Here is a 24,791-nt window from a genome sequence, read left to right on the forward strand (position 1 = left end):
CACGTGCTATTTGCTTCCTTAGGGCTCATTGAGTTCATTTTTGGTTAAACAATAGGAGCAAAAAGGCAAGAATTCTGGGATAAAGGAATAAATGAACAGTTATACCAACAACTATTCAGAGATTATTCCCTATTTTACATTTTATTGACCTATAACATTAATCACAACAATAATACCAATGACAATAGTGATAGCAACTGATATTACATGACACTTTCACATTTGTTATTTAACTTATTTTTTACAACAAACCATGAGATAAGTGTAGTCCTCATTTTATGATGCATGCATTGCGGTTCAGAGAACCTACCAAAGATCCTAAAGCTAGCAAATTATGGAAATAATAATTATTTGTTTCTGGGTCTTCTTTTCTAAATCTCATGGATTTTCCAGTTCATCATGATGCTTTACTATTAGTTATTACAAAAAAATAATTTGACAGTAACTCATGGTTAATTTTTACTTACATTAAAATTTTAATTTAATATTTTTGTTGTAAATTTGTATGTATGTGTGTTTGGGCTGTTGTTTTATTCTCTGTTTTTATACTGCTTTGGATTATCAGTTTGTTGTGATACCATTGCTGAGATTATTTGGCAGTACACTCTGATTAAGTCTACAGACTCTAGTATAATGGTTGTTTACTATTTGCCTTCAAATAAATTGAGCGGGAGTTGACATACATTCTTCTGAAACAAGCATTGCTTGCTGGTATAATGGGGTGAATGCTTGCCACAATGAGTCCTTTTTTGGTTTCTTTTAGCTCCTACATCCTGCCATACTGGCTACTTCAAATGTCAGAATAGTGGGAGTTGCATCCCTGACTCCTGGGTGTGTGATGAAGATCAGGACTGTGACGATGGCTCAGATGAACGTCAGAATTGCCGTAAGTGTTTGGAGACACCTAAAACCCCACCTGTCACAAACACGTTACACACAATGGGATGATTCTTTATAAATGCAGAGTGGGGCCTTAAATGACAAGGGAACCTATCTATGCCAGTAATCTTGTTCAGGGGTTGGATGATATTGAAAGTGTGAATGTACTGAAGAAATATAAATATACCCCAGCAATTTGGAAATGGCATAGGTTCCCAGTCTTTAATTTAGATTATGTTGTACTCAAGAAAGAAACAAAACATTGATTGTATGTAAAAGTGGGGGGTCTTCATTTGTGTGGTTGGCAGTTGGATGAGTCCTTCTGCTCTTGTATATTTTGCATTCACATCTTTCACCCCTTCCATCCCAGTACTAATTAGACTCGCCTCTTTTTGATTGAGTGGAAGTAGGTAGATCTGTTGGAAGCATTCTTGGTTGTTAACTTCAGTGACTGCTTCTACATCCACCATAGGATGAACTGCAGCCAGAAATAAAATGGTAGCAATGAAGTGGACCTTAGCAACTGCTGCATTCCTGGACATTGAGGGGGTCTGGGACAGTAACCTGGAAGAAACCCTTAAATTCTAATTTCTTTGGGATCAAACTAGAAAAGAGTGTTTTATTCATTCATTCATTCATTCATTCTTTTTATATTCTGACCCAGTCCCATCCCTTCTCTCATCTTTCTCCAACAGTGTTTTAAAGCTTTTGAAAATAATTTTAGGTAAGACAGCAATCTTGGGTAAACATGAGATGACATGAGTGAGCAATTTGTCTATCATGTGTATCATTCCATTGCTTTCTCTGTTAAGGATATTTGTATAATTTAAAATCATTCTTGTATCAATGTGGATGTTTTTGGCTGCAAAGAAAGAAAAACACAACTCAAAACAGTTAAACAAAAAGGAGATTTATTATCTCACATCATAAGAAGCCTGACTGTAGGATTGTTGTAGGGTTGATTAATTCCAAGCTCAATCATCTTATCCAAGTTTTCCCCACTTTTCTGCTTTGCGAAATTTATCCTATTGACTTTTCTTGATTGCATAAAGGCTGCTGCAGTCTTGAATTTTACATCCCCACAATGCAACTTTGAACATCTAAAAGAGAGAATATTAATATCCTTCCCCCATTTTTTTTTTAAATATATAAAACCAAAACCCAAACAAACAAAAAAACCCGACCTCCAAAAACCTTTCCACAAGTCTAGGCTGGACCCAGGTGGACCCAGGTGGATGCTGGAGAAAAGATACCAGGCTGGAATGAATGGGTCGGGCTCTGGACCCCAGTTGCCCTCTGGAAGAGTCTGACTCTGACCCGTATGGCATTCATCTTTGAGATTCACCACACTCTGCTTCATTAAACACACGTTAGACAGATTATGGACATTTATCCTCACTCTGTGCCAGTTTTAAGATGTTAGCCGAGATCCTATTAGCATTTTCACATAGTCATTGTTCACCAAGATCAAAGAAAAACAGACTTTTTTTTTTTTTGAGAGAGTCTGGTGCTGTTGCCCAGGCTAGAGTGCTGTGGCGTCACCCTAGCTCACAGCAACGTCAAATTCCTGGGCTCAAGCAATCCTTCAGCCTCAGCCTCCCGAGTAGCTGGGACTACAGGCATGTGCCAGCACACCTGGCTAATTTTTTCTATATATTTTTAGTTGTCCAGCTAATTTCTTTCTATTTTTAGTAGAGACGGGATCTCGCTCTTGCTGAGCCTGGTCTTGAACTCCTGAGCTCAAATGATCCTCCCGCCTCGGCTTCCCAGAGTGCTAGGATTACAGGCATGAGCCACCGTGCCCGGCCTAGAAACAGATGTTTTTGATGGCTGCTTCATATGGAAACTCATTTAGTCTTTAGATGCTGACACTGGAAATTCCATGGCCTTCAAGTGGCTCCTGGATGTGTTTGTAAAAGACTGGGAATTTCGCTCAGGACTTTTGAGTTCAATATAGAGTGTGAACTCTGTTCAGTTGGGCCAATGGATGCTAAGGGTCTTTCGAGAAAGAGAATAGAAATTTTCAAAATGCCTGTGAATTTGGCTTTGGTTTAAATCTACAATAAAGTCTGTGTAAATAAATAGCCATCAAGGACGGCTGTGGGGTCTGCCAGCAACAGAGGGATGGTGATCGTTGGGGAAAGGTGGTTAAGGGGAAACCAGCCAGCTATGTAGGACTGTGGAGGGTGTTGATGGTGACAAATGGCAGTCCTCAGGAAGACGTGGACAGACCACACAGGGGCATGGCATATCCAGATCAGGTCCAATTATGAGTCAGGATTTGAGGTGGAGTGACAAAAGCGGACGGCCACATCTGGAAGAGGGAGATGGGGGTGGTGGTTCAGAAGTACTGCAGGGAGGAAGGAAAAGTGCCAGGCACAGTAGGGGGCTGGAAGAAATCCTTCTTTCTAGGAAATCTTTCTGGCTGGGCTCTCAAAGGTCCTAGGGGGAAAGGTGGGGTGACCTGAAGAAAGCAGGTGCTCAGGCGGAACAGAATGGGGCTAGATTGTGAGTTTCTGGAGACCAGTGACTGCTTTATTCAGCTTTGCATCCCCAAGGTCTGGCGTTCTGTCCAGCAGTGAGTAGGTTCTTAATAAGTAGATTCTGAATGCATGAATGATGGGTTATTCATATTTTGGTTAGATAGGCTGCTTTGGTTGCATTTCCCCTTACTCCCCACACAGTGGGAAGAAAGCTGATCTTATTGTTATTAGAAATGATCCTCTGGCGAATGGTGGAACCACTAAGAGCAACTGTTTGGGAAAAGAGACTGGAGATAAGTTTATAGTAGTTATTTAACAGCAATGTTACGTACCATTTTAAATGAGTATGGATTTCATAAGGCAATTCTGATATTTTTAATAATAAAAATTCTTTATTATATATCCTTTAACTACATACAAAATATGCTACCACTATGCTCATCAAGGTCACCAGAGAACTACTGATTGCCAAACCCGATGGGCACTTTTCCTTCGTCATTATACTGGATGGACCTTTCTTTTGCACTTGACTCTGGTGGTCACCCCCTCCTCTCTGACACTACTCTCTTTTCACCGTGACTCCCAACTGTCCCTGCTCTCTTCTTAACTGCTTTAGTCATTCCATTTTATTTTCTTCTTCTACTCAGCCCTTGAGTATTGGTGTTGCTCAGAACCCTGGCCTGAGCAGTACACCCTCTCAGGATAATCTGCCATTCCCTTGATTTCAGTAACCTGTGGGCTGATGAGACTCAAGTCTATGCTTAGAACCCAGATTTCTTGCCCACACTCAGTCTTGTGTATTCAGCTGCCTGTTGTATTCACCTGTTGGCTGCTGAATATACAAGAGGCATCTCCAAGGTGCCTAAAACTCAAGGTGCTCCAATTGAAAATAATCATCTTCCCCCTTACACTGGCTTCTCTTTCTACATTTGCTTGTCTACATGTTTTACCTTATTAGTAGAAATAGCATTTATCCCACCATAAGGTATTGGGAGAAAATCCAAAATCAGTCTCAAACTATCAGAAATAGGCAGATTGAGGCTCTTTTACTTGTTAAACTAGAATTTCATAAAACATATTTCATAATGAAAGTATTTTATTAGATGAAAAAGAAAGATTGCTGCAAATGACATGAAAGATATAATCAATTAGCATGAGAAGGATGTCACAATCCCCCAGGCACCCTCCCTAGAAACTTGGAAATCATTCTTGATTCTTTCCTCTCCTTCACTGCCCACATTTAATCACCAACTCCTGCCTATTTGTGATATAAACATTTCCAAAGGTCATCCCTTCTTTTCCGTTTATGCTCCCACTGCCAACATCCCTTATCTGGTGCCAACATCCCTCGTCTGGACTGGCCTCCCTGGCTCATCCTGCACCTCCCGGGGCTCTCCCTGACACCTATGCTGATCTGTCTCAGAGCCTCGGGTAGCTCTCTGTCATCTCCAGGAGAAAGTTCCCACTACCTAACCCAGTTTACAGTGGCCTCCAAGATGTGGCTGGTGCTTCCCCCCATGTCTGTCACTTTCCTTTCCTGCCTTAAAAAAAAAAAGAAAGAAAGAAAGAAAGAAAGAAAAAGAAAGCATAGAAAAAAAAAAGCATTTAACCTACAGAAGAAGAAATTTTTAGATTGTGGTGGATGACCCATAACTGATGGAATTACAATTTACTGTGTTATACCAGATTGCCCCTTGGAGAGCCACTGATTTTAGAGCTTCCAAACATACAGATCAGTTAGGTTTTGCTCAAACAAAAGTAACCGTTAGACTTAATGATGGTAACTTTCTCTGACCCCCCTGAGGGCAAAGACTGTTTAATGTGAACTGTAGCACATAAAATAAAGCATCATATGTGGAAAAAACAAACAAACAAACAAACAAAAAACAAAAAAACCTGTCCCTTTGGGGTACAGCAGTGCTTACAGTTCCCTTGGGCATACCATGCTGCGTCCCAGCCTCCTGCCTCTAGGCATGCTGCCTGAATGCTCACTGCTTGCTGCTGGACAATCCTGTCCTTTTGGCCTCCCTGACTGCTACTTCTCCTCTAAGACCCAGGAGAGGTGTCACCCCGTCAAGTAAACTGTCCTGTCCATACTCTTATCCCAGAGTGAATTAGGCGCCTCTCCTTGATGTTTCTATAATTCCTGGGTGTCTATAATCCACTTTCATAGGTGTTTTTTAGTTATTTCTTAAAGTCTCCCCCAAAAGACTGTTTGCTCCTTGAAGGTGGGGATTGTGCCTTTTTCATCGTAAGATTCCCACGTTGGTATACTCTGTGGTACATAGTAGGCCCTCAATAGATGTTTGTGTAATGAATGAATAAATGGATCCCAGCATTAGATTGGCTGATAGGACTATATAATCTTAATTTATTCTTTGTCTATGTTTCAATGAGTTTTTTTTTTTTTTTTTTTGAGACAGAATCTCACTCTGTTGCCCCGGCTAGAGTGAGTGCCATGGCGTCAGCCTAGCTCACAGCAACCTCAAACTCCTGGGCTCAAGCGATCCTACTGCCTCAGCCTCCCGAGTAGCTGGGACCACAGGCATGCACCACCATGCCCGGCTAATTTTTTCTATATATATTTTTAGCTGTCCATATAATTTCTTTCTATTTTTAGTAGAGATGGGGTCTCGCTCTTGCTCAGGCTGGTCTCGAACTCCTGAGCTCAAACGATCCGCCCACCTCGGCCTCCCAGAGTGCTAGGATTGCAGGCGTGAGCCACCGCGCCCGGCCTTCAATGAGTTTTTAATTGCTCCTTCATAAACTCTTTGAAATCTTAAGCACAAAATAAAGAATTATTTGGGCTTGGCTTTAAGAAGAAAGCTGAGGTAGTTGAAATAATATTGGCCCCTGATTTCGTTTCTTTTCTTATTTTGTTTAAAACTACTCATGACTTGCCTTTTCAGGAATAAAAGAAAGTTCTTTAATTTTATGTGGAAATTGGCAATATATACTTAAATAAATTATATGGAAATTCAATCAGGAAGTATTAATATTTTTAACCTTATTCAGATAAAATTTCATCTCTGCTATGGGCAGAATTCAGACATTTAAATGTCTTCTAGAAAAATCTATTTATTCTGCCTTAACTAATATAAGTAAAATTTAACCCACAGATATAAGGTAGTAGGAGAAAATATGAAATCATATTGTCAACATGTCAGAAATAGGCTGACTAGAAAAATTTTGTTTTCTGTTCAAGAATTACATGACACATTCAAAATGAAATCATTTTATTGAACAGAAGGAAGGAACAAAGTGACATGAAAGATATAATCAATTAAGCATGGAGAAGGATAGTAATTATGGTTTTACGTCTTATCACATAATCTTTATAGATTTGAATTTTAAAGTACCAGCTCTGAAGCAATCATTGTCTACTTGTCTTTTAAGAAGGCTTTTCTTGCTAAATTCTGATGACACATCCCTTAACAGACATCTAATTTTATCAGAAAACCAAGTTTTGCTGAACCTAAGTATGTTTACTATGTAGAAATGTAGGAAGCACTATAAAAATTCAAGGGGAAACTTTTTTCTTCCATTAGAGGATTATATTCTTTTTTATAGGATCATATTTTCCCCAAATGGTTTTCTTTTTATATGGACATGTTCTAAAAAATCCCATGGTAAGATAATGTTACTATGTCATGGTAATTCTTGCCTCAGATTTATAAAATGGATTTTACATCATGCTTGTGTGCATCAATTCATTTGATTTCATCTGTTTTATCCAGAGGCAAACTTAATAAACTGCTGATGCTGTGTTTTCACCTATACGAATCAACATAGGATAAAATCAAGTTAGCTTAAAACTTTTTTTTCTGTTTATAAAATCGACACATGGTCAGTGTAGACAGTTTGTATACTATAGGAAATTATATAGAAAAAATTAAATTACTCATATTCCCACCACTCCGCTCTTAACCACTTGGTATATTTCCTTCTTGATTATATAAGGATTTCCATGAGGGGAACCTTACTGACCCTCGGTTAATACCTGTATCTACAAAATTTTTATTTCATTCATCCACAGCTTTCCAATATATATTGTACTCTTAACACACGTTGATGATGTAATTGTCTACACTAACATGGTTGAGTGTTGATGGTATTCTGTGGACATTTTGATAATATTATACTTTGGCAATGTAAGCTCAGCTTGGTGGCAGCTGGGTACTTGACCGTGTGTTCCCATGAACTTTATGCTTTCCAATATCCTCATTAATATTTGGTAAATGCCAATAGATTAGTCTGTGTCTGCCAGTAATTATGAATTAAGTAATATTTTTCCCTTTCATAGCTGGGACAACATGCTCGAGTCATCAAATGACATGCTCCGACGGTCAGTGTATCCCAAAAGAATACAGGTGTGACCACGTCACAGACTGCTCAGATGGAACTGACGAGAAAGACTGCCGTGAGTCTATTTCAGTCTTTGCACTGTATTTGGTTTCACCCTTGTCCCTTTGGCATTTTAATCAATTTGTTAGATTTGTTGATGGACAGAAATGCCTACAATACACCTCTTGTTATTGAAATCTCTTGGCAGATTCTTTTGTGGATTAGGGGTGATGTTCTGATAGGAGTCTATTTTTAATGAGACATTGTAAGTGTGTTCTGCCTTAGCACATCAAGTTTCTGTACTTCGTGAAGTAAGAAACTTTTAACATTAACAGAGAATCCAAAAAGATTATTGAATATATTGAGTATGGAATCCAGTTTGGTCAATTTTAACTTTTATTACACTGCTATGGCAAGTTTCTAGGTCAAATTTCTCATTAGTTTTTCTGCTCTGGTGGACTCAACATTTTCCGGATTACCTTTGGAAAAGTGTTACACTTTGAAAAGGTTTTCCCTGTAATGGCAGCATACTGTATCAGTTTGTAACTGTGCATCAAAAGATAAGGCATATAAGTCACAATACTTCATGTATAATGTATAAATATTACCCTACCGAAATAAGAAAGTACAATCATGGTACATTATGTATAGCAAATAAGTAAAGAGTAATCGGTCTGTCTTGAGGTTTAATAGGCTTAGCAAGAATATACGAATTAGTTGGCTGGGTCAGTCCTATAGTCCTGCAGTCCCTAAACCCCAGACCGTGGCCTAGTACCTGTCCTTGGCCGGTTAGGAAATGGGCCCATATGACCACCTGAGCTCTGCACCACCTCCCCTCAACCCATGACACCACACCTCCTCACCCTCGGCCTGTGGAAGAATTGTCTTCCTTGAAACCAGTCCCTGGTGCCAAAAAAGTTGGGGACTGCTGCTATAGTCCCTGTATCTGTCTTTTTTTAATTTTATTTTTGAGACAGTATTTCACTTTGTTGCTGAGCTTGGAGTGCAGTAGCACAATCATGGCTCACTGTAACCTCCAACTCCTGGGCTCAAGAGATCCTCTTGCTTCAGCCTCCTGAGTAGCTGGGACTACAGGTGTGTGCCACCATGCCCAGCTAATTAAGAATTTTTTTTTTTTTTTGTAAGCAAAGGGTCTGTTGCTCAGGCTGGTCTTGAACTCCTGGTCTCAAGCGATCTTCCCGCCTCAGCTTCCTGAAATACTGGAATTACAGATGTGAGCCACTGTGGCTGGCCTAATTCTGCCTTTAATCTCAGACATACACAGTGTCTCTTTTATGAATTTATCTAGGACTGCCTTGTTTTTAATTCATTTTTTTCCTGACACTCCTTTTAGCATACTACACTTCGTAAGTTTACTATGTGCTTCATAGAGGTACATTGATCGCTTAATGATGGGGACTTGTTCTTAGGCAATTTTGTTGTGCGACATCAGAGTGTACTTACACAAACTAGATGGTGTAGCCTACTACACACCTGGGCTATATGGTGCAGCCTATGGCTCTTAGGCTACAAAACCGGAACAGCATGTTATTGTACCGAATACTATGGGTAATTGGAACACAATGTAAGTATTTGAGTATCTAAACATAGAAAAGGTATAGAAAAGATATTGTATTATAATCTTATGGGACCACTGTTGTATATGTTGTTCATCGTTGACCAAAATATCGATTATACAGTGCATGACTGTACTTTTTTTCTCTTAAATTTATATTTCAAACTTCAAGGAGTTATTCCGGTATTGTAATAATTGGTTAACAGATTTTGTGTACCTTAGAAACCCTGATCATAAACTTTTCAGTTATTATGTTTCCAACTGGAGATTTAAGTTTTAGTCTGTTGTCATGGGACACCTCCTCTACTGTTTGATAATTTTGCTTTAATTTTAGTTCTCTGGGCTATCCCTAAATTCTTTCCTTTGAGCCAAATGGTATATTCTGTTCTTTTTGATGAAAAACTTCTTCTGTAAATGTTGATAAACTTCCCAATATGGTGCCATGCCCAGGGTAGGAGCTAACATAAATTGATTATGATGAACAAATTGTTCCTGTTTACTATACTGTTAAGACTGTACTGTTAATGGAAGAAATACTTGTATGTGGGAGAAGGAAAGACCTGTGCCTAAACAGGCCCAGAGTCACCCTGTAGCCATACTGCCATTACATGGCACATTTTTAAAAAATGACATTCTCCTCCAATGCTTTCTCCCCTCACATGTTATTTTTCTTTGAGAGAAGGGTCTGTGCTATTTTTCTTTGTCTCCCATTCCCTAGCAGAGTTCTTGATACAGTTCTGTTTTGGTATAATTTCCATCTTAACTGTTCACTTTTGAAAGAGATTATGATGTCTCCAATTTGGTTTTCCTTCACTTTGGAAATCATGCAGAGAATTTAGACTCAACACTGGCAAGTTTAGAGATGATAGCGTGTGTCTGGATGCCACAAAATAGCAAGTTCACAAGTCAAGGATACTCCGTTTAGTACTTTGTAAAGCAAACAGTAGGTTCCTCATTCATTGAGACAAATGAAGAAAATATATATATATTTTTTGAGACAGTCTTACTCTGTTGCCCGGGCTAGAGTGAGTGCCGTGGCATCAGCCTAGCTCACAGCAACCTCAAACTCCTGGGCTCAAGCCATCCTCCTGCCTCAGCCTCCCGAGTAGCTGGAACTACAGGCACGCGCCATCATGCCCAGCTAATTTTTCTATATATATTTTAGCTGTCCATATATTTTCTTTCTATTTTTAGTAGAGAGGGGGTCTTGCTCTTGCTCAGGCTGGTCTCAATAATAAATCATATCTTATGTTTTGTAGCATCTTCTAAATTTCAGAGCATTGTATAAATTCTAGTTGCTACTCTTAGGTTCGTCAATGAGAACAATAAGGTAGGCATAATTATACTCTCTTATAAATAAAGAACCTAAAACTTCAAAGGGTAGAGTGACTTGTTCAAGGTTGTAGGGCAGAGGTAGGGTTTAACCCGTCTTCTGGTTCCAAGTGTAGTGATTGCTCTTCATGAAGGACTTTATTTACAGAAGGGGAAAGTCCCACCTTGTGCAAGTGTAAGAGAGCACCAGAGGCCTGTGCCACCAGCCAACAGTCTGTGTCTTTATCCCTTATTTACAAGTGGATAAAAATGAGCGCTTTATTGCAAATGCAATGGGACTGAAGGAAATGCTGCTTTGGGGGAAAAAAAAAGGCAGCTGAAACAGACTGTTTGGATTTTTTCCATGTGAACACCCTGCAGCCAAGTCTAAAGTCACTGGTACAACTGCCTCATAACTTTGCCAACGGATCTTCCAGAAAAAAACCTGGCAAGATACAAGCATGCAAGTAGCTGTTATAAAAAGGAACGAAGGAAAGGAAGTGAGTTCTATAGATCATCTGGGCAGGAATTTTTAATCATTTTTTTATTAAAATATTTTTTTAGGTACAAGTAATTGATGAAATAAGAGTTCATTAAGGAAAGAGAGCCAGATTTCTAGCTCATTGCTTCTGGAATCATACAAGTCATGATCCCTTCAGGGCACATTTTGGCCCTAAATGAATGTCACACGTTAGAGTTTGCAACGAGACAGCCTTTCTTATTTCCCTCTACCTTGTTTACTTATTGCTATGTTTTATTTATGGCAGAGGGTGAAAAACAAATCTCAAAAATCAGAGGAATGGGGCGAGGGGAGGGGATGGGTGCACACCTACATGATGAGTGTGATGTGCACTGTCTAGGGAATGGACACAATTGAAGCTCAGACTCGGGGGGATGGGGAGGCATGGGCAATATATATAGCCTGAACTTTTGTACCCCCATAATGAGCTGAAAAACAAAACAAAACAAAACAAAAAAATCAGAGGAAATTAAGAAAAGAATCTTCATGCTTCCTGGTTAGTGCTTTGGTCTGCTCCCAGCCAGATACATACAAGAAGGAAATGAATGGCCTGGATCAAAGTCCTTAGAAAGTGCCAGTATGCAGCACTGGTGTGGGGTGTGCATTTTGTTTTCTCTCTTTGTTTCAAGCTTTGTTTAAAGCTCTTGTGAAAGTGGGAAAGGGAATTATCATTCACCCAACACCAATCACTGTCTTAGGCACTTCTCACATCAGTGCTGCTAGGTAAGTGTGGTGACCATCTCCTCTTCACAGAGATTGTAGAGATTACCAAGAAGCAACAGGGGAGAAGCCAAGATTTTAATCCAGGTCTAAAGTGTATGTGATGCTCTCAAAATACTTTTCTATAGCAATGGAGGATTTTTTTTTTTTTTGAGACAGGGTCTCTCTCTCTCTCTCTCTGTCACCCAGGCTAGAGTACAGTGACGTCTTCATAGCTCACTGCAACCTCAAACTCCTGGCCTCAAGCAATCCTCCCAAAGTGCTGGGATCACAGGTCTGAGCCACCGTGCCTCTCCAGTAATGGAAGTTTATAAAGTATTTTTGCCTAAAGTTTATTTAGCTGTTTTATTATTTTTAAATATTATTGCTTAAAGGTTTTTATTATGGAAGTTTTTAACATATACTGAAGCAGAGTGAATTGTGTAGTGAATGCCTTCATACTCATTGTTCAGTTATCAATTATCAACTCATAGCTAATTTTGTTTTACCTACATCCCTTTACTCTCCCCCCATTATTTTGAAATAGTTCTTAAACATTGTATAATTTAATCTGTAAATATTTTAGTATTTATCTCTAAAATATATGGTCTAAAACATAACCACAATATCATTATCACACCTGAAAATTTAAAAACTTTAAAAAAATAATCAGACATCCAGTCACTTTTTATAATTCCCTAATTGTCTTATTATTACTTTTTATAGTTTGATTATGTAAATCAAAATCCAAATAAAATCTTTATGTTTGAGTCAGTTGATTTGTCTCGTAAACCTTTCAATTTGTAGGGTCTTTAAAAAAATTTTTTTGTGCTTTACCCCTTGCAATCTATTTGTCAAAAAAACTGGGCTGGGCCGGGTGCGATGGCTCATGCCTGTAATCCTAGCACTTGAGAGGCCGAGGCAGGTGGATCGTTTGAGCTCAGGAGTTCGAGACCAGCCTCAGCAAGGGCGAGACCCCCCGTCTCTACTAAAAATACAAAGAAATTAGCTGGACAACTAAAAATATATAGAAAAAATTAGCCGGGCATGGTGGCACATGCCTGTAGTCCCAGCTACTCGGGAGGCTGAGGCAGGAGGATTGCTTGAGCCCAGGAGTTTGAGGTTGCTGTGAGCTAGGCTGATGCCACAGCACTCTAGCCTGGGCAACAGAGTGAGACTCCGTCTCAAAAAAACAAAAACAAACAAACAAAAAAACCAGGCCGGCGTACTCATGCCTATAATCTTAGCACTTTGGGAGGCCAAGGCTGGAGGATCGCTTGAGGCCAGAGGATTACTTGAGGTCAGGAGTTTGAGACTGGCCTGAATAAGATTGAGACCCCGTCTCTACTGAAAATAGAAAAAATTAGACAGGTGTAGTGTTGTGCACCTGTAGTCTCAACTACTCAGGAGGCTAAGGCAGGGGGATTGCTTGAGCCCAGGAGTTTGAGGTTGCAGTAAGACATATGATGCCACTGCACTCTAGCCCAGGCAACAGTGAGACCCTGTCTCAAAACAAAACAAAACCCACACTGGAATTCATATGAGCAAGAAACGGTTATTGTAGTAGCCCTTGAGCTTTGTGGCATTTATCAGTTGAGGCACCTACCTACTTGTCACACACTGTCCTTTTGGGATGCTACCACTTATGCCAGCCCCTCCTCCATTTCTCCATCCTGTGCTGATCCGTAAGAACTCTTGGGATCTTTTACCCATGATCTCCTCTAATGCTTCTCATTTCCAAACTCCTCCTCTCTTCAGTGATTTGATTAATAATAAGGTAGAATTTATGTTTAAAAAAAAAACCAAACCAAAACAACAACCCAGGTTGCTCATCTTGGAGTTTCCTACAGTCTGGATTTTGCTCACTGTATCCCCTGATGTCCTTTAACATGTTCTCTGTTCTTTGTATTTCCTGGAAATTAGTAGCTAGATCTAGAGAGGGTTTTTGAACATTTGGGGCTGGACAATTCTTTCTTGTAGGGAGGAGGCTGTCTTGTGCATTGTAGAATGTCTAACAGTATCCTTGCCTCTATCCACTAAACACCAGAAGCACTTTCCAGTTGTGACAAAGTCTCCAGACATTGTCAAATGTCCTCTGGGAGTAAAATCATCCTACCCCTCTTTAGTTGGGAGGAGGAATGGGGATGGCAAGAATACTTTCTATATAAACCTGTATATCTCTATTGGTAGGCACATAATGTCTAGCTGTTTCTTTGTGATGTTAGCAGCCATTGATGGTCATTGCTGAGATCCATTTAGTTATAGTGGTACTTAGCTATTTTAAATGTCACTTTAGATACATTAGCAGCTGTTGTTAGTTGCTTTAAATTAGACTGTTTCCACATGATCAAGGATTAAGTGAGGCTTGGCCAGAAATCACCTTCATGAGACATGACACTTTCTCCTATTGTTTCCAAAGTCGTGTTGCATGGAAATCATTACTTGTGGACAAACTTAGAATCAGCCTATGAATGCGACTTTTGTTTTGCTGTTTCTCAGAAATCAGGTTGTCTATAGGAATGGGTCTTAATATATTAGGCACCTGGAAACCATCTGAATATAGCAATAGATGTTGGAAAAGCTCCAAAGAAGGACTTTATTTTTTCCTTCCCAATATTTGGATCAGGGAGCTTGACCCTGTAGTTTGTAGTCCGGCCTGTTGGACCAGATGCCTGGGTTATAGTCTCTACCCTTTCAAGCCTCTAAAATCAAGACATTGAGCTCTAAGACAGAGCACCTTGTGTCCATTCCAGGCATTCCTTTACAGAACAAAGAGTGGTGTGTAAGAGTCTTCTCAAGGAGGCAGGGAGAGAGGAGGTGAGAGAATGGACGAGATGGTGAGGGAGGCAAGGGTATTAAGGTCCCAATGAAAAGATTATTTTTGAGATATATTGTGACAGATTCTTATTGCATTTGGTCTTTTTGTCTGCTGTGTCCTTATGTGCATAAGGTATTTTTGGGTATTCTACAGCTTAAGAAATATTTCTGAATATATATATACACACATATTTTAAAAATTTGTGAAATAAGTAAAAGCTCATTTTTTCCCTAAGTTATTTTATTATTCAATCTGGCCATCTATAAAACAGCACCTGATATTAAACAGCTTGTCAATTAATTTTTTTTTTTTTAAGAAACAGAGAGATTCAAAACTGTAGTCCATTTTACTTCTAATGGGATTAGCATCAAGGAAAAACCACTCATGCAGAGTCTAAGATAAACATCAGAACAATGCCCCAATTATGGGTCATTCAATTAATATATTGAAGTGACTTTCAGTTGTTCAAAAATAGTACAGCTTTTTTTTTTCCCCTGTGAAGTAAAAAGATTATTTTGTTTTATTGACTACCCTGTTAGAATGATTTTGGTGCGAGTAAAACTATTGCTAATTATCGTTGGTTTGCAGCACTTCTCTTTTGTTACTTAGGAATGCCGAAGAAAGGGTCAAATCCCTGTTACAATGAAGGCTTTCTTGCTGGTAATCAGCAGTATTTGGTCTGCTTGCAACTGGGCCTGCTTTGTCCCTGAAGTTTTATTTCTATTGACTTTCTGTTCTTTAGAATTTAAACATTTTCCTTTATATCTCTAACTGCTGAACCTCCAACTGGGGGAGCAGTTCGAAGGGAATACAGAAGATGGCTAACATCATTCTATGGCCGTGGGGGCTCACAAAGATCATGTTCTTCACACGCAGCTCCACGTTTAAGCTGCCCGATGGGCCTTGCCTCTACTATCCTCTCCCTACTTGAAGACAGAAAGAAGCAATGGAAGACCCTCCAAGGACCCCATCTGACATGTCACATCACAGACCTTTGTAGGATTCCCACGATTGAGATGGGATTCAGAGCCCTGAGATCTGCAGGAAAGGGAGAAAAATCTCTTTTATTTAGTCTTCATCATCCAAGTATATTATAAATATCCACCATCTTTAAAAAGATCCCTGTCGGCTGTTAGTTACTTGGCTCCCTTTGATAACAAAGTTTCACAGAGTTGTCTTTAAAGACTGTTGCCACTTACTCTCCTCCTTTCTTTCTTGAACCCTCTGAAAACAGTCCTTCCTCTCCACAAATCCCCTGAAAACGTTCTTGTCAATGCCACCAATGATTGCCATTGGGCTAAACCTAATGGTTCTTCTTCAGATATCACCCTATCATGGAACTGCTCCCTGCTGTCACTCTTTATTATTTTACTCTGCTCTATTTTTGTAACATTTTTTCCTATGGGACATTTACTTTAACATCTGTCTTGCCACTCTTCCACACAGAATATAAGTTTCATGAGAGCAGGGATTTCATTTCATTGCTTTATATTTAGTACCTAGCACATCTATAGGTGTGCAGTAATTATTTTTGAATGAATTGTTTAAGAAAAAGCTGTGGGAATTTCTACTTCACTTGCAATTTTGTTTTCCTTCTTATTCCATTCTTAGCACAATATCTAGGAAGTCAGATTTTAATAAATATGTGTTGAATAGAATGGAATTCTAACTGCCAGGAAGGCAGCACTCTGTAGAATAACTGGTTCCTAGCAGACTGACATTCACCCAGCAGTGCTTTGCTGATAACTACTCAAATGACCTGGGGCCAGGTCTCCGGCAGGGGTGCTGAGCCACACCATTTCTAGTGATTGCGAAGTGGCCACTCTCATAATCCTGGGGTGCAGCTTGTCTTCCTGTCTCTTTGCCAGCTTGTTCTGCCTAGGAGGTTCCCTGGGAATAATCCTAAGGAAGAGAGGGGAAGGAGACCAAGGTGTTGTGTGGCCCTAAATGCAAACACGTGGCCCCATAACTCCTAGTTAGAACCAGTACCACTAGATAAGGTGCACATTATAAACATCTGTTCACCCACAAGAAGGCATTTTACTTCTTTGCACTATTCCTTGGAACATTTCAGGTACATTTTTCCTTCTGGTTGCTCACTTTTGTATTAGAGCTTGTGTGAGATTTATTATTATTGTTTTTTAGGAATTTAGAACTATGATACCTCCCTTGCCATTTTTGGGACTAGCCCTGCATATGGGAAGACAGAGGTGCTATAGACCCAGAATCCTCGGTGCAGCCTTCCATTAGGAATGTGCCTGTTGGAGACCAGAGGAAGGCTGGTCTCCGTCAGGCACTTGGTCTCCATCAGGCACATTTCTTTTTCTTGACTTACTTATCTATTTATTTGTCCATCAGGCACATTTTTAATTTAGGTCTAAGATCCGGTCACTGCAGAGAGAGACCAGATAGGAATTTGGGGCTTAAGACCCAGCTAGTACAAAAGGGAGAGGGGTAAGGAAAATTAGATAATGTAACGTGTTTCCCTTTTTGGCTTTGGCTTCCAGAAAGCTGCTCAGACCAAACTTGAGGTTAGTTTGATTCTACTAGCCCTTGGCGGGGTGACCATATTTTCTTTCTCTTTCCAAGGTGCTGAATTTCTATTTTATAAATCTGATTATGTATAGCTTTTTATTAAAGCCACTTCAAATTATTTCTGGAAAGAGGCGGGAAACACCCCTCTGTTGTTCTCTTACATATGACTGCTGTCCCTCGGAGCTAGTCCATGGTGGCAGCCACTTCCGGGACTTGAAATTGACCAGGAGTGGGGGTGTGAGGAATGGGGGTGGTCTCTGCTACTCTATGGTCTGGTTTTTGGTATTGACTGTCTTGTTTATTCTGGTACTCATTCTGGAAAGCTACGTTTGCTAGCATAGGATTTCCTAGAATTCCTAGATTATATGAGATTAAAGTCCTTTGTAGAATATGTCATAAATTGTGGGAACCTAGAGTTGGCTTCACTTCTCCCTACTTCTGAAAGTGGATGGGAAACTGACTGGAAGAAAGAAACCCTTTTTCCCCCTCCGTTGGGTTACTTCGTTCTCTTTTCATACTCTCTTAAAATTTTTCTAGTCCCATTTCATTCAATTTCATTCTTTTGTAATTTTTCACTTCTTTCTATTACTCAGTCTGAAGCCTATAAATGGTAGTTATATCTATTGTAGTGGTTAATAACATGGGTTGTGGAGCCAGAGTGCTTGAATTTGTATTCTGGCTATTCAACTTTACCAGTCACCTGACCTTTTTCAAATTCCTTAGCCTCTCTGTGCCTCAGGCTCTTCATCTATAAAATGGGAATAATCATGGTATCTACTTCATGGGGTTGTGATAAGAATGAAATGATTTTATACATATTGAGTACTTTGACATGTTCTGGCACATAGTATTCAATATATGTTATTGATAAAGATGATGAAGATTACTGTTTCCTTAACTTGTGAGTAGGACTCACAAGAAAGTGCTGGTGGCCAAACTCGTAAACTTTTTCTGGCCAATCATTGCTTTGACTGGATTAACCTGTCTTGGAGCCAGAGTGAGCAATATAGAGTAACTTACAAAAGATGACTCTAAGACCTTGAAAAGTTCCAGGTTTCTGGGCTCAGCTTGGTATTAGTAACTTTTTGTTTTATTTTTCCCAATATTGGCTTAAGTTTCTTAAACTACCTTTGAAGACGCCTTCTCTTTCTCTATAATAATTTGTCTTCATTTCTATGTTCATTTTGGCCATTTTGTCAAATTGTGAGAATAAAACATATTTACAGTCTTCGTATCAAGACAGTAAAGAATAGTGTCTTATATTATATTTGTATTTACAATGCTGTAAATGATTTCTATTCTGGGAGGTCTACAAAGTCCTCCAACTACTTTCTACACCTTCCTCCCCAATAATGTAAACAGAACTATAGCATGAAGCTTTCTTGCTCCAAACCAAATTATGAGCAGGAAAAAATTTTTTAAATCTTGTGTGCATATTTCGGGGCAGCTCCCAATGGAGCAAACCTGAACATATATCATTTGGAACTGGGAAAAAATAAAGAAGGGATAAGGAAGGAGTGGTATGAAGAAGGGTATTCTCACATTTTTGTTTTGGATAAGGCTTAAAGGTCTAGGGCTTACTTAATAGATATTTGTTGATCTTCCACTAAAACAAAGCTCAGAAGGAAGAGTTTTCTTGGTGTTCTGGTATATGGTCTCTTCCCATATTACACTTTCCCTATACTTAAAGTCATGCAGGACATTTCAACCACATGATTGATTTGCTCAATGGGAAAACATTTTTAAGGTTAGACTCAGGCTTGTCAAGCAAATAAACTGAAAAATGAGATTTTAGATATCTCCCAATTGGGAGCTCAAAGGATTGTGCCTTCCTGTTTTCTGGGGATAGATTAAAACTCATTAATTAACATCTTTAGCAAGAGAAGTAGAATGCATTCATTTCTTCCTTTGCTCAGTGTGAGCAATTTGAACCTGTTCTGTGTTGGCCTCCATAGGGGGAGAACCACTTCGAAACAGATTTCTGAATATTTTCAGTATTTAGTGGAGCTCCGTGTGATCTTTCCTGTGAGTACGCACCTCAGCTTAAACATGCACAGAAAAGATCAGAAGGTGTGCAGGGGCTGAGGGGGGTCCTCTGCAGATTGAGGGAGATTCATTATCAGTGTGGATGGAGACAAGAAAGCTGTTCATTCGTCATTCCAAGTGTTGAACCGCTGACCTCTGGCCATCGCAATACCTTCTCTGATGACATCAAGCTGTCCTTGTTGTTTGTTAGGGGAATGAACCATGCCAGTAAACTTTTAGTCATGTCAGTGGATACTCACCTTAAATGAGATTATAGCGATTCAAGCCCAAATACATTTTCCTCCTGAAAGGTAGCTTATCTATTGCAAAGAGCTGGATTTTTCTATGATTTTTTTTTTCTCCTACTTGCTACTGTTAAAAGGCTAGATGACAGGCTGACTTTAAAAGGTGTCCAGCACACAGGGGGAGGGAATTGCTGGCTGGCCTCACCTGGCCTTTTGCATCTCTTGAAGGAGGAATTAATAAACAGAGTTGTGTGACCAATTTGAAGGCACATTTGTAAGGAATACCATCTCAATGATGAAAAGATCAGTAACCCTAAGCACTGGTTTATTTTTTGGACTATTAAAAAATAAAATAAAGTTCAGAAAAAATTTAAAATTTTAGTCAGCTATTTAAAAATACCTTCCATTTTAATATATGATTGACTATATGTAACTTTTAGCAATTTGGATATTTAAGGACACTTCATAGACTGGTTTTGAACTTCTGCAGCTGAGAAGATTTAGGCTGATTCCTTTATACAAAAAAATAGAAAAAAATCATTTGAGAGTCCATCTTTTTAAATGTGTGCGTGTCAACATGGCACAAGTTTAATATAGTTTCAGCACAGAATTTTGTGCGCTGCTTCTACTTGAAAAGACTTTGAGATTATTCAAAGAATTATCTTAAGTATCTTTATGTGTCTGTAATACCTCAAATTGGGTTCTTGAATGCAAAATTGAGCCTCAAAGTGGGACTGTGGTGTCTGGTCTTTGAAATCTTAACTAAGACATACCTTTTCCTTGGTTCAAAAAGAAATCTGAAGACAATCTGAGAATCACTATGAAAACAATGTTTATTGAAAAAGTCACACCAAGGAATATATCACACTTGTAAGAAGGAGGGCATTCAAAGACCATAAAAAGCAGAAGTTCAGAATATTTTTGAAAGCTGAATGAATTAAAATATTCACCTGTGATTTAATGACTTATTAGCAATCTTGAACATTTCTTGAGTACAGTGAGTAATGTCCCAGTCCCTGTATGAAGTGTTGGGGATTCTAAAATGAGTGAGACAGGATCTGTGATCTCGGGAGCTTCCACTATGCCATGAGAGAAACAGATAAACAGCCAATAGAATAAAGCCTACAGTTAGGAGTCATGAGGGATACGTGTTCTGAGTCTGGAGAAGCACAGAGGAGGGACAGACAGTATGTTATTCCTGTAAGGGACATCTTGATTTCCCTTTAGAAAACCAGGTCCAGATAAGAGCAATGAGATGACCGTATGTACATAATGTGGCAACAATAATGTGTGCTTGTAGAGCACACTATACTTACCCTGTGCAGCAGATTATCCAAATGTGTGGATAAGGAGGTGGTGACATAGAACCAGCAGCTCGAGTCAGAATAAATAGCTGCTGAGTGGCACCGCTGGACTCAGGCCCAGGTGTCCTGACCTCCAGGCCTGTTTTCTTCCTCCTCCTCCAGTGAAGGACATGGCCCTTCATTTCCCAAAGCATGTGTGGTGGTACTTTAGTTTCCTGGGATGTTCTTTGTGTTATATAAAAGAAGGTTCCATCCTGAATTAAATTAAGTTCTTTCTCTTCTTCAGCTGTCAGCTGAAAAGTCACTTCTTCAGGGGAGACTTCCCTGGCCCCCCAGCCCCCCTGTGCAGTCTCACAGCCCTGTGTACTTTCCACATTCGCACTTAACTCAGTTTGTAATTTGCCATTTGTGTCATTATTTGATTACTGACTCTGTGCCCTATCCAACTGTAATCTCCATCAGGCCAGGGACCGTGTCCCTTTTGTGTACCAATATATGCTCAGCATTTAGTGCCTAGCATATAGTAGTTACCCAAGAAATGTTTGCTGAAGGAAATTTAAAGTTTGTTTGCTATTTCTGTTCTGTTCTTTTTTTTTTTTTCATAGAATACCCAGTATGTGAGCAGCGTACTTGTGATAATGGAGCCTGCTATAACATTAGTCAGAGGTGTGACTGGATAGTTGATTGCAGAGACAACTCTGATGAAGAAAATTGCAGTAAGTAATGTGCACGAGATGGGCGGTGGTGTGCTGAAGCTGGTTTATACTGGCTTGGGAGAGCCAGTTATACACATTTGTTCCCAAGTTCATGTTCAGTGAATTCACATTGGTAATTTCAAGTCAGCCACTGGTGGTAGAACTTACACCATGAAAACTGGCATACAGTACAGACCAGGGCTTTTTTGTTCCAGGAGGACAGGTCTTTATGTACCAGCACACCACTGCCTAATCAGAATCTCTTTTTAAACTTGAGATAGAATCTTCCTATGAGATTAAATGGCTACAATGGAGTTAAATTCTCTCTTTTCTTTCCTTTCTTAACCTTGTGTCCCAGCTGAGGTATGTTTGCACAACGAGTTTCCGTGTGACGATGGAGAATGTATCCCAAAGGGCTATGTCTGCGACCATGAGCCTGACTGTGAAGACGGCAGTGATGAACATTCTTGCAGTACGGTGATTTCTTTATGCTAGGTCATATTGTTAGGAATGTTTTTGTTTTTGTTTTCCCACCAATGTACCACTTTTTTCAAAGAAAAGAGTTACTATGCTTGATGGCAGATGGAGCCAGAAGATCATTTAGGAGCCATGACATGAGTCTTTGTGGTATTGCTGGACCTGGGCTCTTTTATCTTACAAGAATTTGTGCAGAGTTGAAAAGTTGCTGATGGACAGTGTGCATTCTTTCCTTAGGGTCCAGGGTGTGTTCTATCACTGGACTTTCAAATTACCTGTATCTCAGGAATGGGTCTGGTAACTTTGATAGCCGAGTGAGAGAGTGGCTTGAAAGGGAAAGGAGGGTCCCTAGCAGCAGTGGGTCTAACTCTCCTCTTTGAAACTGCTACCACATTAAAGTTGAAGAGTCAGGGAAGTTTCAGTGTGACATAGGTGGCTTTTGTCACCTCCACTTCTTCTCTGACCCTACTTTTACTTCCATGCTGTTGCATGTAGTGCAGTCTGCCTCTCTTATTGGTGCCATGTCTCGACTCTTTTTTGGAATGTGTAAAGTTAGAAGACTCCATGAGGGTTTTACCAATTCCAGTAAGTTGGCAGCTTTTTTGTGATCTTTTATTTACTGGAATGTGTCATTTTTCTCCACACCTGTTTTGATTGGTTCATACCCATGCCTTAGGGTGGTGGTAAATATTTTCAATATCACCCCAATTTTCTGTGAGCTGTGCCATTTCCATTCTGGAACCTGGGCTTATTTCAGTGACTGTATTAAAGAGAATGTGACATTGTGGAATGGCTGACTCAGAATCATTTGGTCCTAGATTAGCAATTACAGTGCTTGTGGTAAAAGAAGAGAATGTTGGCCATCGGCATGTCTGTAGCATCTTAATTCAGTCTGCGGTCTCTGTTCTGTGTCAACCTATTGCATACCATTTTCTTTTTAATCTTGAGAAACAGAGACTGACACCTGAGTTCATTTCCTGGACCTAAAGCTTCTGGTATCCTCTCCTCCTCTTTCTCTTCCTCCTTTTTGTCATTTTTGCCAAGATATTTAAGGGATTAAATTGACATAGAAAGTTCAGTTTCTAGGAGCTCTGTTTGGGCAGTAAGGTGAGCACTTTGATTTTTTCCAAGTGATTTGTGTCTTTGGAGTGCAGCTGTTGTTTCCTTCCAGACTATCAGACCTGCAGTGGGAACCAGTTCACTTGCTCCAATGGCGAATGCATTCATCAAAACTGGGTCTGTGACGGAGACAGCGACTGTAGGGACGGTGGAGATGAAGACGGATGTGGTAAGGAGGGGAAGAGATTCCTATTGAAAAGTGTTTTCTTAAAGTGTTTCCCAGGACTTGCTTTTCCTCCTTTCTTTTTCAGAAATTTTGTGTGACAAGCAAGCCTCCAGGTTGGCTGGAGTTTAAGGAGTTGTTTAGGCACTTAGTGGGCAAGGACGAAGGAGATTATTCTACTAGCTTTTCCTAAAAAGATCCCGAACTCAAATATGTTGTAGATTAAAGTATCATTAAGGCAAAATAGGTAGGACCGTCCCCCGTCTGTATCCCACTCTGATGTTCCCCCTTTAAGACTGCCTATTTTAATTGGATTTACATATGTAAGAACAACAGGCTGGGCAATAAGGAAAAATAGGGGAAAGTGTGATTTGTCTTAGATCTTATAACCTTTAAAAATGACTTGGAACTTTGGTAACAGTTCAGGTTTTTTTTTTTGGGGGGTTTTATTTTGTCTTTTTTTAAATTTTATTTTGATTTTCAAATGAGTCACTGACATGCAGTGGTGAAAGAGAGGCCACATTGGGAACATATGGGATGGAGCTAGGGATTGGTAGGTGTAGGAGAGGCTACCATCCAGGGAAGTGTTTAAAGATTCTGAGAAGGAAATTGCCAGCAATATCCACCCCTTCACACTGCTGATACCACCAGCAGTACCACCAGCAGTTCAGGGGTCACTGACACCCACACCCTAAAGAAAGTTGCCTTCACCATTCCGGTCCCAGATAGAACAAGGGAGATGCTTGTTCCACTGGTTTTATGTTTTGGTGTTCCAGGAAGTAGTCTTCCTATATTTGGGTTATGGTTTTTCATAAACTATTGACATTTCACTAAATAAACAAAACAAATCAAACAACCCAAACACAAACTCAGGAGTCCTGGAGTTACCTTTATGGTTCAAGTCCTATAATTCAGGATTTAGATAACCGAATTTTCTCCTAGAGGGTTATGAATCTAGTTTGTTGACCATTCAGGCCAGTATCTGCTTCTTATTCTTATTACCTGGCTGAGGGCTGCCTCCCAGAAAGACTGGAATAATTCCATTGTGCCACTCCTTAGAATCTCAATAAAAGGATAAAGGTAGGGTTAGAAACTACTAGTTTATTGTAAAATGTAAGTCATTTGTAGATTTCTGTTGCCTACTTGGTCTATGTCCTCTCTTAACCATTGATTAAAACAGAGCTGGCTCTACCTCTCATGTGGCCTATAACTCTCTCTTTCTCTCTCTTTTTTTCCCTCCACAGAAAGCAGCCCTCATCATTTTCACAAATGTCCCCCAAGACATTGGGTTTGTCCAGGGTCGGGGCAATGCATCTCAATTTATAAAGTTTGTGATGGGGTTTCAGATTGTCCGAGAGGAGAAGATGAAAATAGTACCACTACTGGAAGATACTGTGGTGAGTATGGAAATCTGGGTAGCTTTCAGATACAGATATTTCTGTTTTCTAGGACAGATTCTCAAATACAGTGTTTTATCAGTTGGCATTTGCATAACAAACTGCCTCAAGAGTTAGTGGTTTAAACCAACAAACATTTACTATTTCTCACAGTTCTTTGGGTTGGCTAGATAGTTCCGCTGGCCTCTATTAGCTCACTCA

At 39.7% G+C, this 24,791-nt stretch overlaps 1 protein-coding gene across 1 annotated transcript in view; it reads left to right on the forward strand.

Annotated features, from left to right (window-relative positions):
- LRP2 (LDL receptor related protein 2) overlaps window positions 1-24,791 on the forward strand; it is a 198,849-nt gene that overhangs the window by 38,263 nt on the left and 135,795 nt on the right. The window contains exons 3-8 of the mRNA XM_069471622.1: window positions 764-886; window positions 7,666-7,782; window positions 21,345-21,455; window positions 21,793-21,906; window positions 23,083-23,199; window positions 24,438-24,590. Coding sequence (XP_069327723.1) covers window positions 764-886; window positions 7,666-7,782; window positions 21,345-21,455; window positions 21,793-21,906; window positions 23,083-23,199; window positions 24,438-24,590 — 735 coding nt within the window. The remainder of the gene's footprint in view (window positions 1-763; window positions 887-7,665; window positions 7,783-21,344; window positions 21,456-21,792; window positions 21,907-23,082; window positions 23,200-24,437; window positions 24,591-24,791) is intronic.

The sequence above is a fragment of the Eulemur rufifrons genome, chromosome 1 (genome assembly GCF_041146395.1).
Source record: "Eulemur rufifrons isolate Redbay chromosome 1, OSU_ERuf_1, whole genome shotgun sequence".
NCBI lineage: Eukaryota > Metazoa > Chordata > Mammalia > Primates > Lemuridae > Eulemur > Eulemur rufifrons.